Raw genomic sequence first — 12,831 nt, forward strand, 5'->3', positions numbered from 1 at the left:
ATAGCTTCTCTTCAAGCTACTTACAGATTTGAATACCGATTAGTTGGCCAACTCAGAAACAGGACTCCTTAAGAAATATGTTTCTAAGTTCACTAGTTGATGATAAAATTATAAATCCACCTCCCCAATACACTAATAGTGCTCACCTTTCTGAGCTAGAAGCATTTGCTTTAGCTCCTTGAACTTTCACAAAGGTCAGCCCATAAGCAGACACACTTTACTTAGGTGTTAGGAAAATAAGAGGCCACCAAAAAGTGGAAGTTCTGAGCCAAAGTGCAACTGATTTTTATGATGTAGAAGTCAGTGGAACAGACTTCAGTCAAGAGTAAATTTTCATCTTTCATAAGGACTCAAAATAAAACTTCAGAATGAAACATAACATTCCCCAACGCTTCAGGCACTACAAAACCCTTCAAGCAAAAAAAATCCCCTGAAAGATCCATTTAAGAAAAATTCCCTGGTACCGCTTTAGTTCCCTTAAGTAAAAACCCAAATGAGTCACCGCAGTTGGATTTAGAAGTGACAAAAATCTAACAGAAGAGTTTGTCATCAGTTTGACTTCCACAAAGCAGAGTGAGCTTTCCGTGCATCCCTCCCCAAGATCAAGATGTGACTTGGGTTTGGCTTTGTAAATTATACTTAGTGACTGGAATTGCACAGGAGCATCAACATTGGGAAACACGGAAGCTTCCCTGTCAGCTGAATGACTCCGCTGTATCCCAAGTAGGGCTGCTTGATTTCACTTCTCTATGCTCCATCACTTTCTGACATGTGCTAGTTACGTGAACAGGGAAGTCTACTCCCGCTACCAAATTTCAGAAAAAAGCCTCACATTTTCAACAATATGTACTCCAACAGCTGTGTTAGAATCCATCTGGCAAGTCTGAGAGCTAAGCTTTCAATCAGCCATCATACTTCCAGCTAGCAAGGCTATTTTCCTATGAAATGCATTACTGAATGCTCAGGGGAAGTCTGAAGAAGTTGCAGTACCTATGATGACCAATCCTACTGTAGAAAATCACCAGTATCTCTTCATGAACATTCCTAAACATACACAACATAGAATCATAGAATGGTTTGGGTTGGAAACAGCCTTAAAATCATCTAGTTCCAACCCCCCTGCCATGGGCAGGGACACCTCACTCTAATCCATGACACCCAAGGCTCTGTCCGACCTGGCCTTGAACACTGCCAGGGATGGAGCATTTACCACTTCTCTGGGCACCCTGTGCCAGCACCTCAGCACCCTCACAGGGAAGAACTTTTTCCTTATATCTAACCTGAACCTCCCCTGTTTAAGTTTAAACCCGTCACCCCTTGTCCTGTCACTACAGTCGCTGATGAAGGTCCCTCTCTGGCATCCCTGTAAGCCCCCTTCAGACACTGGAAGCTGCTCTGAGGTCTCCACGCAGCTTCTCTTCCCCAGGCTGAATAGCCCCAACTTTCTCAGCCTGTCTTCATACACCCACCCATGACTCCAGCAAAGTTACTAATTTTGATTTTCAATCTGGGGCTATGTGCATTTCTCATTCAATGGACAAACTGCAACACAAGATTTTTCATCTCTTCCTGGTTTGTCGCAGCTGCATCACATCCGTAGACTAGGATGTGAAAGAGTTAATTTTATCAAAGGCAAAAAGATCAGCTGATCAGTGCTTTCCACAGTGACCCCTTCCTGTTTTCTGTGTAGAACTGCAAACTTGAACTCCAGCAACCAAACCTCAAACAATTTTACTTCTTCTTTCAAACAGCAGAAAGCAAGGCAAAAAAAGAACTTGCATGTATTCCTCATTCTTTACAGAAAGCTTTCAAATCACATTTATAAATGTAATGCATTTTAAAGCTTAACTTCATCACTTTTTCACATTTTATCTAAAAGCTTAGAAAAAAGGTTTTTTAATGAAAGTGTTGTCACATTTAAGACTATTTAAATGTAGAAATTACAACAGCTGCATTCAAGCTTCTTGCTGTTGAAGATTTTATTATGGGTGACCATTACATCCATCCAAGCATTCGGAGTTTTCCCTTTCAGATGAGAGCACAAAAGGGAAAGGCTGAAGTCTAAAAGATCAGTTTAAGTTTGCAACCTAATGCAAGACCAGCTGTACCCTCTCCTTCTCACGTGTTTAGTTTTGCTTTCTGTTGGAAACGCTGCAGTAATTACAAGCCAAAACCAACTCACACTTTCTCCCCAACTAACAATGTCGCTCTCTTGAAAACAAACAGTTGTAGAAAGGAATAACTCCCTCAAAAAGTGAGTTCATAAAAATGCTGCAGGACATGCTTGCACATAAAGGCACGACTACACCGAGCAGTTCGTGTTTCAGTGGAAACGTTCTTTTTATGAAAACATTTACTTATGATTTGATTCAAATGCCATCAAAACTTTAAGATGGAAAACACAGGTAACCTCTGTCCCAGAACATCAGTTTTTAGTGGTGGAAAGTTAAGTCAAATATAAATTAAAAGCAACAGGAAGTCAACCGAACGGAAGGATGAATTAAGGAAAATCAATTAGAAGCAGTCAAGCAACACAGCCAACCACCAGTGCAGCCCAGTGATATTTAAAGCCTAAGCCTTAGATGACCATCAAACACAGTATTCAACAGCAGCTATTTGATGTTTTCAAGAAACAATTTTTGCAGAAGGCAATTTTAGCAGAAGTTTACCTCCAGAACTGGCCCAGCTCCTAGAATAGTTCTCTCCACACCACTTGCGTACCCTTTCTGGCTCAGTGCCGTGAGGCAGTGAATTAAGAAGTTTGTGCTTTGAGTTTTCCCAGACCCACTTTCACCCGATATAACTATGCACTGATTAACATGCTTTTTAAGCATTGTGTGATAAGCCACATCAGCAATGGCAAAAATATGAGGCTCCAACTTCCCAAGTTGATGATTCTCATACATCTTGACGTATTTAGGATTATAAATGGGCAGGAACTTGAAGGGGTTAATTGCAATCAGGATACTTCCTGCGTAAGTGTAAATTTTGTGTTTTAGAAAGCGGCACTTGAGATCCTCTAGGAGCGTTGTCTCCGTTAGGTCGGGAAGATTGCACAAGTCATCAAAGTCCTCCTGATGCCATGGAAGAAACCCCCTTTCAACCAAACGCCGAGCATCTGCCTCCTTGGAAAGCAACTGCATCTGGACATATTTGATGGTCCCATCAGTGTTCCTCTCTTGCAAAAGAAAGTAGTACCCATCCTTTTGTGGATGTTCATCCTGAGCACGACGAGGCCAAAGTAAAACCCTATGAACTGGAGAATCATTTATATCAAGTACCCATTCTTCACCACCCGATTCTTTCACCTCCACGAGCACATAATGTTTCGAGACATCCAAGTTTAAGATATTAATCACATCCTTGATGACGTCTGAAGATGTGCTGTCCTTGGTTGCTGTCACTTTGCAGCAGGGAGCACTTTCTGTTGAGAGTTGGGGGTAAATATGAAGATTGTAGGCTGTCTTTGCCTGGCAAACTGCACTGTCAGCATCTTTTAAACTCATTCTGTCCTCAGACAGGCTTCAGTCTTCTGCCCCTGCTTAATATGCAGTGCCCATCGTCTAAAAAAGAAGAAATAAGAGAGAAAGAGAAAAAAGAACAAAGTCAGGTGTTTTAAAAAAAAAGTATACAAAAGGTATTAAGTATTATTTGCTGGAGGATGAGAATGAAGTTATGGAATCGTCAAATTATTAAAGAATAAATCCACATCAGTGCTGTTGTTTCAGTCTGCTTAGCCTACCCCGTAGAACGGATAACTGCCACAGGATCTATGCTCTTTTCACTCTTCTTTCTATTTCCAGGCCATCCCTTCCTCCCAGTTGAGGCAACACAAGCACTCAAATAGCCACAAAGCAAGCTGAACTGGGATAAGCATCCAAAGTCAAACTTCCTTGTTTCCCCAGGTTAGTTTAAACCCAGATAATTTCCCTGGCCTGGTTCACTGTATGGCTACACAAACATTTATTTACCCTCCCACATAAACACTCCCTTAAAGCTGCACAAGCAGCCTGAGGTAGAAACAGGGTTTGATCACTTAAATCCGCAGCGACAGTTCAGAGCAGCCATGAACTATGGAAGGAATAGTGCGTAGGTGCAAGGAGGAAGATGGTTCTGACACCAAGATCCACAGAGTTTTTCGTTTCCCCCAAATGACCTCATTTAACAAGAGGTACAGACTGGGGACAGGATTTACCCACTCAGCTGTAAGGAAACTGCCTATAGGTGACCAGTGCAAACACTGCTGTCAACTCCTCCTAACCCTGCACACCATAGTGATTTCCTGAACATGCATCATTTACTCAGACAAAAGATTGCTAATTGCACTCAAGTGAACCACATCCTTGCTGCAGAAAGGTTCGAATGCACTTTTTATCTTCCATTTTAGGCAAAAAAGTAAAGTTGGTACTATTGCGACTACTTTTCAGTTCAACTAACAAGATCCCAACTAACCCGCTTCACTCACAACTCTTTCCTCACTGTGTTTCACTGGCCTCATGTGTGAGTTTCCAAAGATCATTCATTCTGATTGCTTTTTCCTCCTTTCAGCCTTGATGCAGGACAGAAATCGAACATTAACCTCAGAGAAGTCAACCTCCTCCTTCCTGCCAAATTAAAAGCCTCTCGACTTCATAACTCTATGCCTTTGCAGGTGATTTTTCTCTCAACTGAATTTGGTACACTCAGATCACCAGGACTAAGCTTGCTTACATTGCTTTAGTTCAACAGTTTACTAGCTTATCAACTAGTAAAAGGAAAAGGATAATGAAGTATCCCCTTTGTTTTAACAGTCTGTAAAACTTCATACTCAGACTATCAGTTCAACTTTTGTTTCAAGAACAAAGTGTTCTAATTATACACTTATGCCATCTAATTATACACATGCCAAATATATATTAAAAAAGGGGCAGAGAAATGCCAAGAAAGTTGCTTTTTGCCACTAAACAACTGCACAGGAACTTGCATAAGGCCACAGAGAGCAATCATTTCAAATTGAAATCAGTAGAGTTGGAAGCATTTTGCAGCCACTTCCACTGCAAGTAATGAATCACTGCACAGAAACATATGACATAGTTCTGCCTCGTGAACAGTCTCAGGGTAGAGAGCTGTTCTTTAAGGGAACTCTGAATAGCGAGCTTACAGAAGACATTGTTATGCAAGCTGGATCATTTTTAGTGGCTACTCATCAAAAGGAAGGCTGGGCAAGCCACAGACAGCAAGACAAACCACAGCACATCTCCGGGCAAGCTGTATGATTCCTCAGAGAATGAGTTTTTTCCCCCATTACGTTTCATTTGTCATTCATTAAGGAGAGCTTACTGCAAGAACCTGGTCATACAGAAGGATGGAGCAGTGAGCTCAAAGCCCTTTCTCCATTTCCTGTACTTATCACTGACCAGTAGGTAAGTCTGAAGGACCTTTGCAGTTGTAATCATGCAACTGTAAAGCATTCTTAATCTACAGAAGCTCAAACACCTTAACATACAGTAGGACCTACAGTAGACTGCTGCTTATGGGGAAGATGAATCTGGAGCACAGACAAAAAGAACAGTGACCATTTTCCTCTCAAGTTAGCCAGTCAGTTCAAGGGAGACAGTCTTGTGCAGACTTCCTTTTTTCCTCCCAGCAATGAGTTTCAGCCACACAGTCTGGTACGATAGAGGAAGTCCCCTCAGTGAGCATTTTTGCCAAAACAGCACCCTAAGAAATGCAGCACCAACTTTCTGCCCACGCAGAAGAGCTGAACGTAGGTGCTGACCTCCGACTTTATTAACATATATTTCCTAATTTCATCTCATGTCAGCTACCAAGATATATCTGGTACATTGCTCAAGACTCTAATACCATGCTTACCAAAGAGGAAACCAGAACACAGATGGCCTCTTCTCTGTCAGTAAAAAACCCAGGCCAATTACAGCAAGCAGCAACATGATGATAGCTGGTAGGGTCTGCTCAGGTGTAAGTGACTGAAGAACTAGAAAGAACAAGACCACTCATCCTGAAGAAGACGGATTTCTGACAAAGCAACATGCAGACATCACCTTGATGTATTTATGCTACATACAGATTTCTGAATTATGTAGTCATCATACAACTTGGTGGAAATTCCAGCAGGCACCCATCACTCCATTGCCTACAGCAGAAAGAACTTGCTGACAGTCACAGCAGCAGTAGACAGAAAGTCAGTCAGCATAGCACTGCCCCATTTTAACCAGGTATGAAATCCAGACATGACTTGCTTGCTTTCAACACAGAGCTTTAAGACTGCTTTCACTCAACAACTTAAATAGATATGCTACTTTGAATCATTTAATACTGATTATGAGTCCCAGAATTCAACTAAAGACAGGGTGCCATCAAGCAACAGGAGGATTAGATTCTAATGAAGGTGAATTCCTGGCTTCAAAGTCAACATTCATGATGGTTGTAAAAGAAAGAATGACTGATAAAAAAAATGTATTATAGACAGATTGAGGAGGCAGTACGTAATCCAAAAGCTGAGCCAGTTATATAGCTCAGTAGTACAGGAGCAAGAAAACAAACGCTAAACAAATTTCAGCTCAGTTTATAGATATTTAACTTCAAACATGCCCAAGAAACAATCCATACCAGAGGGATGGAATGGGAGCTATGGGGTCTTGAAAACCAGAGCAAGTAATCATTTCAATATGGTTATTCTAGTATAACACCACAAGCATGACGGTGAATGTATTCACCCATAAATATTGAACAAATATTTTGTTAGGCAGTCCTATTACCCTTATATTCAGAAGGTATGTGACCAATACTGCATATAGAATATATCTGAAATTCAGTTAAGAACCTGAGATAAGAACAGCAACAACAAGAACAAATCTGTTGGAAAATACCTTAGAGCAAAATACTCTAGAAGCTTTGTCTATGAGAAACATCCAGAGGAGACTCTTATCAGTTTAAGTCCTTGCATAGAGAACTAGAGTTTGGTAACAATCACCAGTCTGGAGGACAAAGCTACAACACAAGCCAATGGCTGGAATTCAAAAGTAGACAAACTCAGGCTAACATAAGACATAAATGGCACCAGAAGGCTCCACTGCATTGCAGAACCTGAGCTGACACTAACATTGAGGCCTGACTGCTAAAATCAGCCGGTCCCCAGTTACAGATGTGCCTGTTAATCAGAGATGTGAATCAGGTACCACCCTCTCGCTAATGTCAAGAGTGGTCTGAGCAGATGATCACAATGATTCCTTCTCATTTCATGATCTCTAATTATTTAGAAAACTTTTCAGCAACTGAAATATTTATTCAGTGTAATTTGGCTCATGGAGGAAGCACAAGCCTGACTTCAGGTGCACAGAATACTGGAAGAAAAAGGAGAAATACAAGAGTAGAAGGTAATAATGAAACCATACTGGTCAGCATGCAAAACAGCTAACTTGGGAAAACAGCAGCTTCACCACCACTGTAGACAGAAATTCTGCAAAGTTACTTCCATTTCTTTCTTATAAGAAGCCCCTTTTCAATGCATGGGAAAACACACAGCTGTGCATGAGAGTCTTTAATAAGCAGGAGGCAGAAGCTGGCACTAGGTGCACATCAACTAACTTTAGACTTTACATTCAGACTCCTTCCCGGTTCCCTTAAGATGTTTTACTTTTCACAAGCCTTTTGCAGCACCAGCATACATCTTCACAGCACTTAGAATTTACTAAGGACAGCCATCAGCACCTACAAAACACAGCGAAGCATTTTTCACCATAGTCCTGTTCTACAGATGCAAACAGAGTCAGGCAAGCTGGGCAAGCAAAGAAGTCAAAAAAGTTTGACATGCAAAGCTTTTTATTTTAACCTTTTCTTCAAGAAGTTACACTGTATTAATTCGGTGGGCACCTGAGGGGCAACAGCTGCAGGGGATTAGTGCGTTAAAGGATGCAGTGATACATGATTTGCACCCCTGAGACAGTGGTTTCTTTGTGCCAGTATAACATACACAATTTAAGGTACTTGTATTTCATGCGAGATTGAAGAGAAGTAAATCTGAAATAGCGGTAAGCAAATTTAAATATAAGGTATCAGAGGCCACCTTTACCTGACTGTCCTAGAAGGATAATTCCAACAGGACTAGAAAAATGGAAGCAAGTCTAACCCACCTCTTAAAATCTCTTTTCAAGGTTTTGTTACCTTCCCCTACCCCATCCTTTGTAAGTTCTACAGTGTATTTGTTAATAGCACCAACACAATGAGCTTATAGGGCAACAGTCTAATGACATATTTCTTTTTACATTACGTATCAATTAGTACTTTCATTTGCTTAAAAAAATAAGAACAAAAACCACTGGGCTTAGCAAACAATCTATTTAGTCCATCACTTGGAGAACTGATTATACTTGCACTTAAATCACCGAGTAAGGCAATGCTTCAGGTAACTACAGTATTTTGTAAGAGAAAAGCAGTAGGCAGGATAATTTATCACCAAGCCATAATTTTACTTTTTGCTTAGACAATGTTAATAGAAACCCAACAATTCAAATTCTATATGGCAATTTTGATGGTATTTTCTAACTTCTTGCAAGTCTCTATCAAGCCAATTAATTTTTAATATGCATTAAAGCCAACATCACCCACTTAATAATGCAGTAAAAGTCCAGAAGAGAATTTCACCCCAATCAGCACAGGGTATCTGTTTAGTTTAAATAAGGCCATAATTTGAAGCCACATATTTAGTCAATGAATCATAGTGAAGCTAAAAAGGGAAAGCTACCATTACAGCAAAATTGGTGAGGATGAACTTTAGAATATTCCAGTTCTTCATATTTTCATGTACATTTCCAGCGCTGCATTCCTCAAACAGAAAGATTCAAGCTTCTCCCATTGTTCAAGTCATTTTCAACAAAAAAATAGAAACACATCACAAATACTTGACCTCTAATCTTCTGGAATACCAGAATTGCCTATGACCATCCCTAAAAGAGACCCTGTGTCTGTCAAATTGAAAACATTTAGCAATTTCAAAACCATTCAGCTGTTAATACCCTTGATTTCCAAAGCAAGGAATTTCCAGCAAAACAGGCTACAGAGACATCCTAAAGTTTCCACCATTAACTGCGTTACAGGGAAGGCAAAGGCCTCAACTCTTGTCTTATCTCATGTCACAAGGACATACAGTTGCTGTTGAGCATAATTAATGTTATTTCTTTTTTCTCCAGTATTCCAGACATCTGTGGACACTACCTGAAATTTGCTTAACATTCTTCTAACACTTCAGTATTTTTCTTGGTCCTAAAAAATTCTGTTGGACTGAACTTCAAATCATTGCTTTAACTAAAAGCCCTTGGCTTTTTCTACTCCAAAAGGAGTGGTTCTGAATGAAGCGTGCAAATTTGCAACACATTTGTTACTACTCTTTGTAATCAACCCTACCAGAGAAGTTACTGCCACAGACTGCCTAACAAAGGAGAAGCTGAACTGCAATGTAAGTAATGCAATGTAACACAGGAAAAAGTCAAAGAAATTACCCTCGTTACAAGCAGTTCCTCCTCTTTACCTTCTCTCTACTCCCTCTGGCCCTTGAGACCCCAATCCCAATCTACACCCTTGAACCACCCAAGATGCAGACAGACCTCTACTTCCTCTTAATGACTCAGATGCACAATCTAACCTCAAGACAAGGATATCTTATCAGGCTTAGGGTGACATCAAAGATCTATAACATGTTATTACCTTACAAAAAAGTATGATATCAGAGTTAGATGTACGCTTGAGTATGATTCAGAGGAAATGAAAATGTGGCTGTGTTGAGAAAACAAGGAATGAAGGGAAAACAACTGAGGGTGTTAGAGGCAAACAACATAAGCCAGAAGAACCTTAGAGACTATACTACCACTTTTTGTAGTTTTCTTCATTTTATCCTTAATAGCATTACAGCTGTCAACAAAGGAAGGAAAAATTTCACTGGTCTAATGCTGCATTTACACCGATAAATAATTTTCTTAAGAAACTTTAGGTTGCTCTTTTGGGTGAATTACTGGGGGGGGGGAAAGGGTTCATCAGCAGAATGTACACTTGTCAAAAATAGTTTTAAACACACTTTTATTGTTAAGCATTGCTGGTGTTTAAAGGAAGAACATATTTTTCTAGAATCTGCATTGAGTTTCATTTTGTAATCAGATACAAACAACACAATGAAGCCTAGATAAAAACAACTCTGCAAGTCCCACTTGAGTCACTTGATACATTAAGAAAACATGATATACTAGAGACAAAATCTCTGAATTTTCATTTTCTGAAATAAAGACACTCCTGGTCCTTTCAGAAGGCAGATCACCTATTAAAATAGCCACCTATTGAAAAAAATAAATCCTTATCAGCATCTCAGGCTTTACTTCTCCTTGACAGTAGGTCTTGTTTCTTAGAAATGTGATTAATGAACGTCCTTCAGCCTTTAAATTCACAAAAAAGTACTGAACCACAAACTTTTTGTTGCATCATAATTTTTCACTCTTCTCCTTGACTGCTGAGATAGCTCAATACTGTTGCATCTTTCAGGAATGTTTCCTTTTTAAATGCCCATGATACACAAATCATGGTATTTGACCATCCAGCTAAGGAAAGGCCATATTTAGCTGAAGCAATATTGAACTATGTGCATATGAGTCAAACAGTTATTCATACACAGGATTATTCAAGAGGCCTAATGTTTGAATCATTATTTGTCAGAAAACTCAGTCTGTACAAAGCATTAGTTTCTATGTGAACCTCGTTTCAATTTTTCATCAGCTGCATTTACTCTTCCTAAATTATTCAGTTCTACAAGCATTTTAGGTTCCACCAGAAACCACAAACCTATGATCTTTTTTCCTACTGATTAGACGATCCATTTGCACAGACAGCTGTCCTGTCGCTGCAGAAACTGCAACACTCAACTGCTGAAAAAGCTTTTGTTGAGACAAATGTTCAAGCAGGGCAATAAAATCCCAAAACAACCAAACAAATCCCAAACAACCCAAGTAGTACAGTTCTACCAAAACAGTTCTACCAGTGTCACATTACTGCACTTAACTCTTCAGTTTTATGCTAATAAGTAAACACTAATGGTTAAGGAAATGGCCTTAGATGCATCATGCTGAAAAGCACAATGTTACTGGACTTTAAACGCAGAGCAGGTAGAGAACCTCATCATTAGTTCAAAGACACAAACAACAAAGAGTAACTCTTTTCTAAAAAGAGCTTCGATGAATCTTGAAGCTAATATGAATACACATATGCGTTAGAAGTTCCCCATATTGCTTCCCCTACATCAAGTGGACTTGTTCCTGCCAAGATTCTGAGTAAGAGACACCAAAGACTTACTAAAACTCGAGGGGTGTGACACCAATACACTATACCGGAATGCAGGATTACCTCACACTGTTACTTTAGGAGAAATGCTTCAGCCATATATTCCAGCTAACAGACCTGGAATCAGAGAGCTTCTAATTACCCATGACAAACTCTTATTCGCAAGCATCTCTGTAGACAAATCGATACCAATCCACCTCTGGGCATACTGTGGGAGGACGCTGATGACATCTTTGAAAGGCTAATTGTATTTGCCAGAGATCATCTCCAGCCCTTTGCTACACTGCCACCCATTTCTAGAACGTGAAATCAAAGAATACAGAACTCCTTTACATCCAAGCTACTTCTCACTTTATACAAACAGGACTTGCAAACAAAGCTTGGTAAGAATTTGCCAAAATACTCATGGAGTAATAGAAAACAAGGCTGGGAAGTCATCTGATGTTAGGATTACACATACCTGTACCAACTGTGTGGTCACAACAGTCATGAAGCAGAAGAGTACTCTGCTACTTGTAGTCTACAAACACATTACAAAAAGATGTTCCCAGCTTGCACAAGTTTTACTTTGCAGAGATTGCAAAACCAAACTTACCCAAAAGATGCAGCACTATCAGGATAGAGCTAGAGGCATGTATCTGTTAAGCAATGATGGTTACCGTGATAAAGTACGACCTCAATGCAGCAGCAACACTGATACTGTCAAGAGCTGCCCCAAAATAAAACAAAGAAACAAAAGAACCCAGCGAGGTTTTTTGAAAGATGCTGAGATATTCGTACGAAAGCTCACAGGCTGCTCATACCGACAGGTAGAGACACCACATGAAAAAGCAAAATGCTGCGTGGTTGAGAGATCAGTAACGGGAGATGGAAGTTAACATCGTGCCCTGACCAGCGGCAACATCATCGCCCGAGAGACGGGAGGCAGCGGCGGGCGGCGCAGAGCGCTCCTTCCCTTCGGGCACGTCCAGCTCTCCGGGCGCCACAGATACAAAACGGGTGAGCAGCCAGGCAGTTCCCCCCCCCGGCCATGGGGAGCCCCCTCAGCTCCAGCTCGCGCCTCCCCCGGCCCCAGCAGCGCCCCCTCCAGCGCCCGCCGCCCCGGGGCACGGCTCCCAGCCCCAGGCTCCTGAGGGAAGCGGCAGAGCCCCACAGCTCCCGCCGGCCAGACACCCCCCACTTCCTCTCCACACACACTGGACTCCTCCGCCCTCCCCACAGCGTCCCGCCACACCGGGCGGCACCGTCCCGGTTCGGGGCGAAACCCGGTCCCGCTGAGGTGCCATCACGATAGAGATCGATTGCCCATAAAGAAGAAGGTAGAGGAAGGAAAGGAAGGAGAAAGGAAGAAGAGAGGGCGCCCATCAGGAGCACAGGGTCGAGCTTCGCCGCCCTTTACCTCAGCCGGTGGGTGAAGCGCTGGCGACCAGCACCGCCTCCCGCCACAGGCCCCGCTCGCCACTTCCGGGTAGGGGGAGGCAGGGCGGCGCCCATTCAGCGCCTCCTGCACAC

At 41.4% G+C, this 12,831-nt stretch overlaps 1 protein-coding gene across 8 annotated transcripts in view; it reads right to left on the reverse strand.

The window, feature by feature from the left end:
• The window catches only part of MYO9B (myosin IXB), a 43,814-nt gene that overhangs the window by 30,882 nt on the left and 101 nt on the right, over window positions 1–12,831 (reverse strand). For 7 of the 8 annotated variants that reach the window (XM_030509639.1, XM_030509644.1, XM_030509636.1 and 4 more), the window contains exons 1-2: window positions 12,719–12,811; window positions 2,670–3,563 (exon numbers count right to left, since the gene is read on the reverse strand). In XM_030509639.1, coding sequence (XP_030365499.1) covers window positions 2,670–3,506 — 837 coding nt within the window. In that variant the 5' untranslated portion in view covers window positions 3,507–3,563; window positions 12,719–12,811. Of the gene's footprint in view, window positions 1–2,669; window positions 3,564–12,718; window positions 12,812–12,831 lie in introns of those variants that run through there. The other variant, XM_030509637.1, reaches the window with a different exon arrangement.

The sequence above is a fragment of the Strigops habroptila genome, chromosome 20, assembly GCF_004027225.2.
Source record: "Strigops habroptila isolate Jane chromosome 20, bStrHab1.2.pri, whole genome shotgun sequence".
Classification (NCBI taxonomy): Eukaryota; Metazoa; Chordata; class Aves; order Psittaciformes; family Psittacidae; genus Strigops; species Strigops habroptila.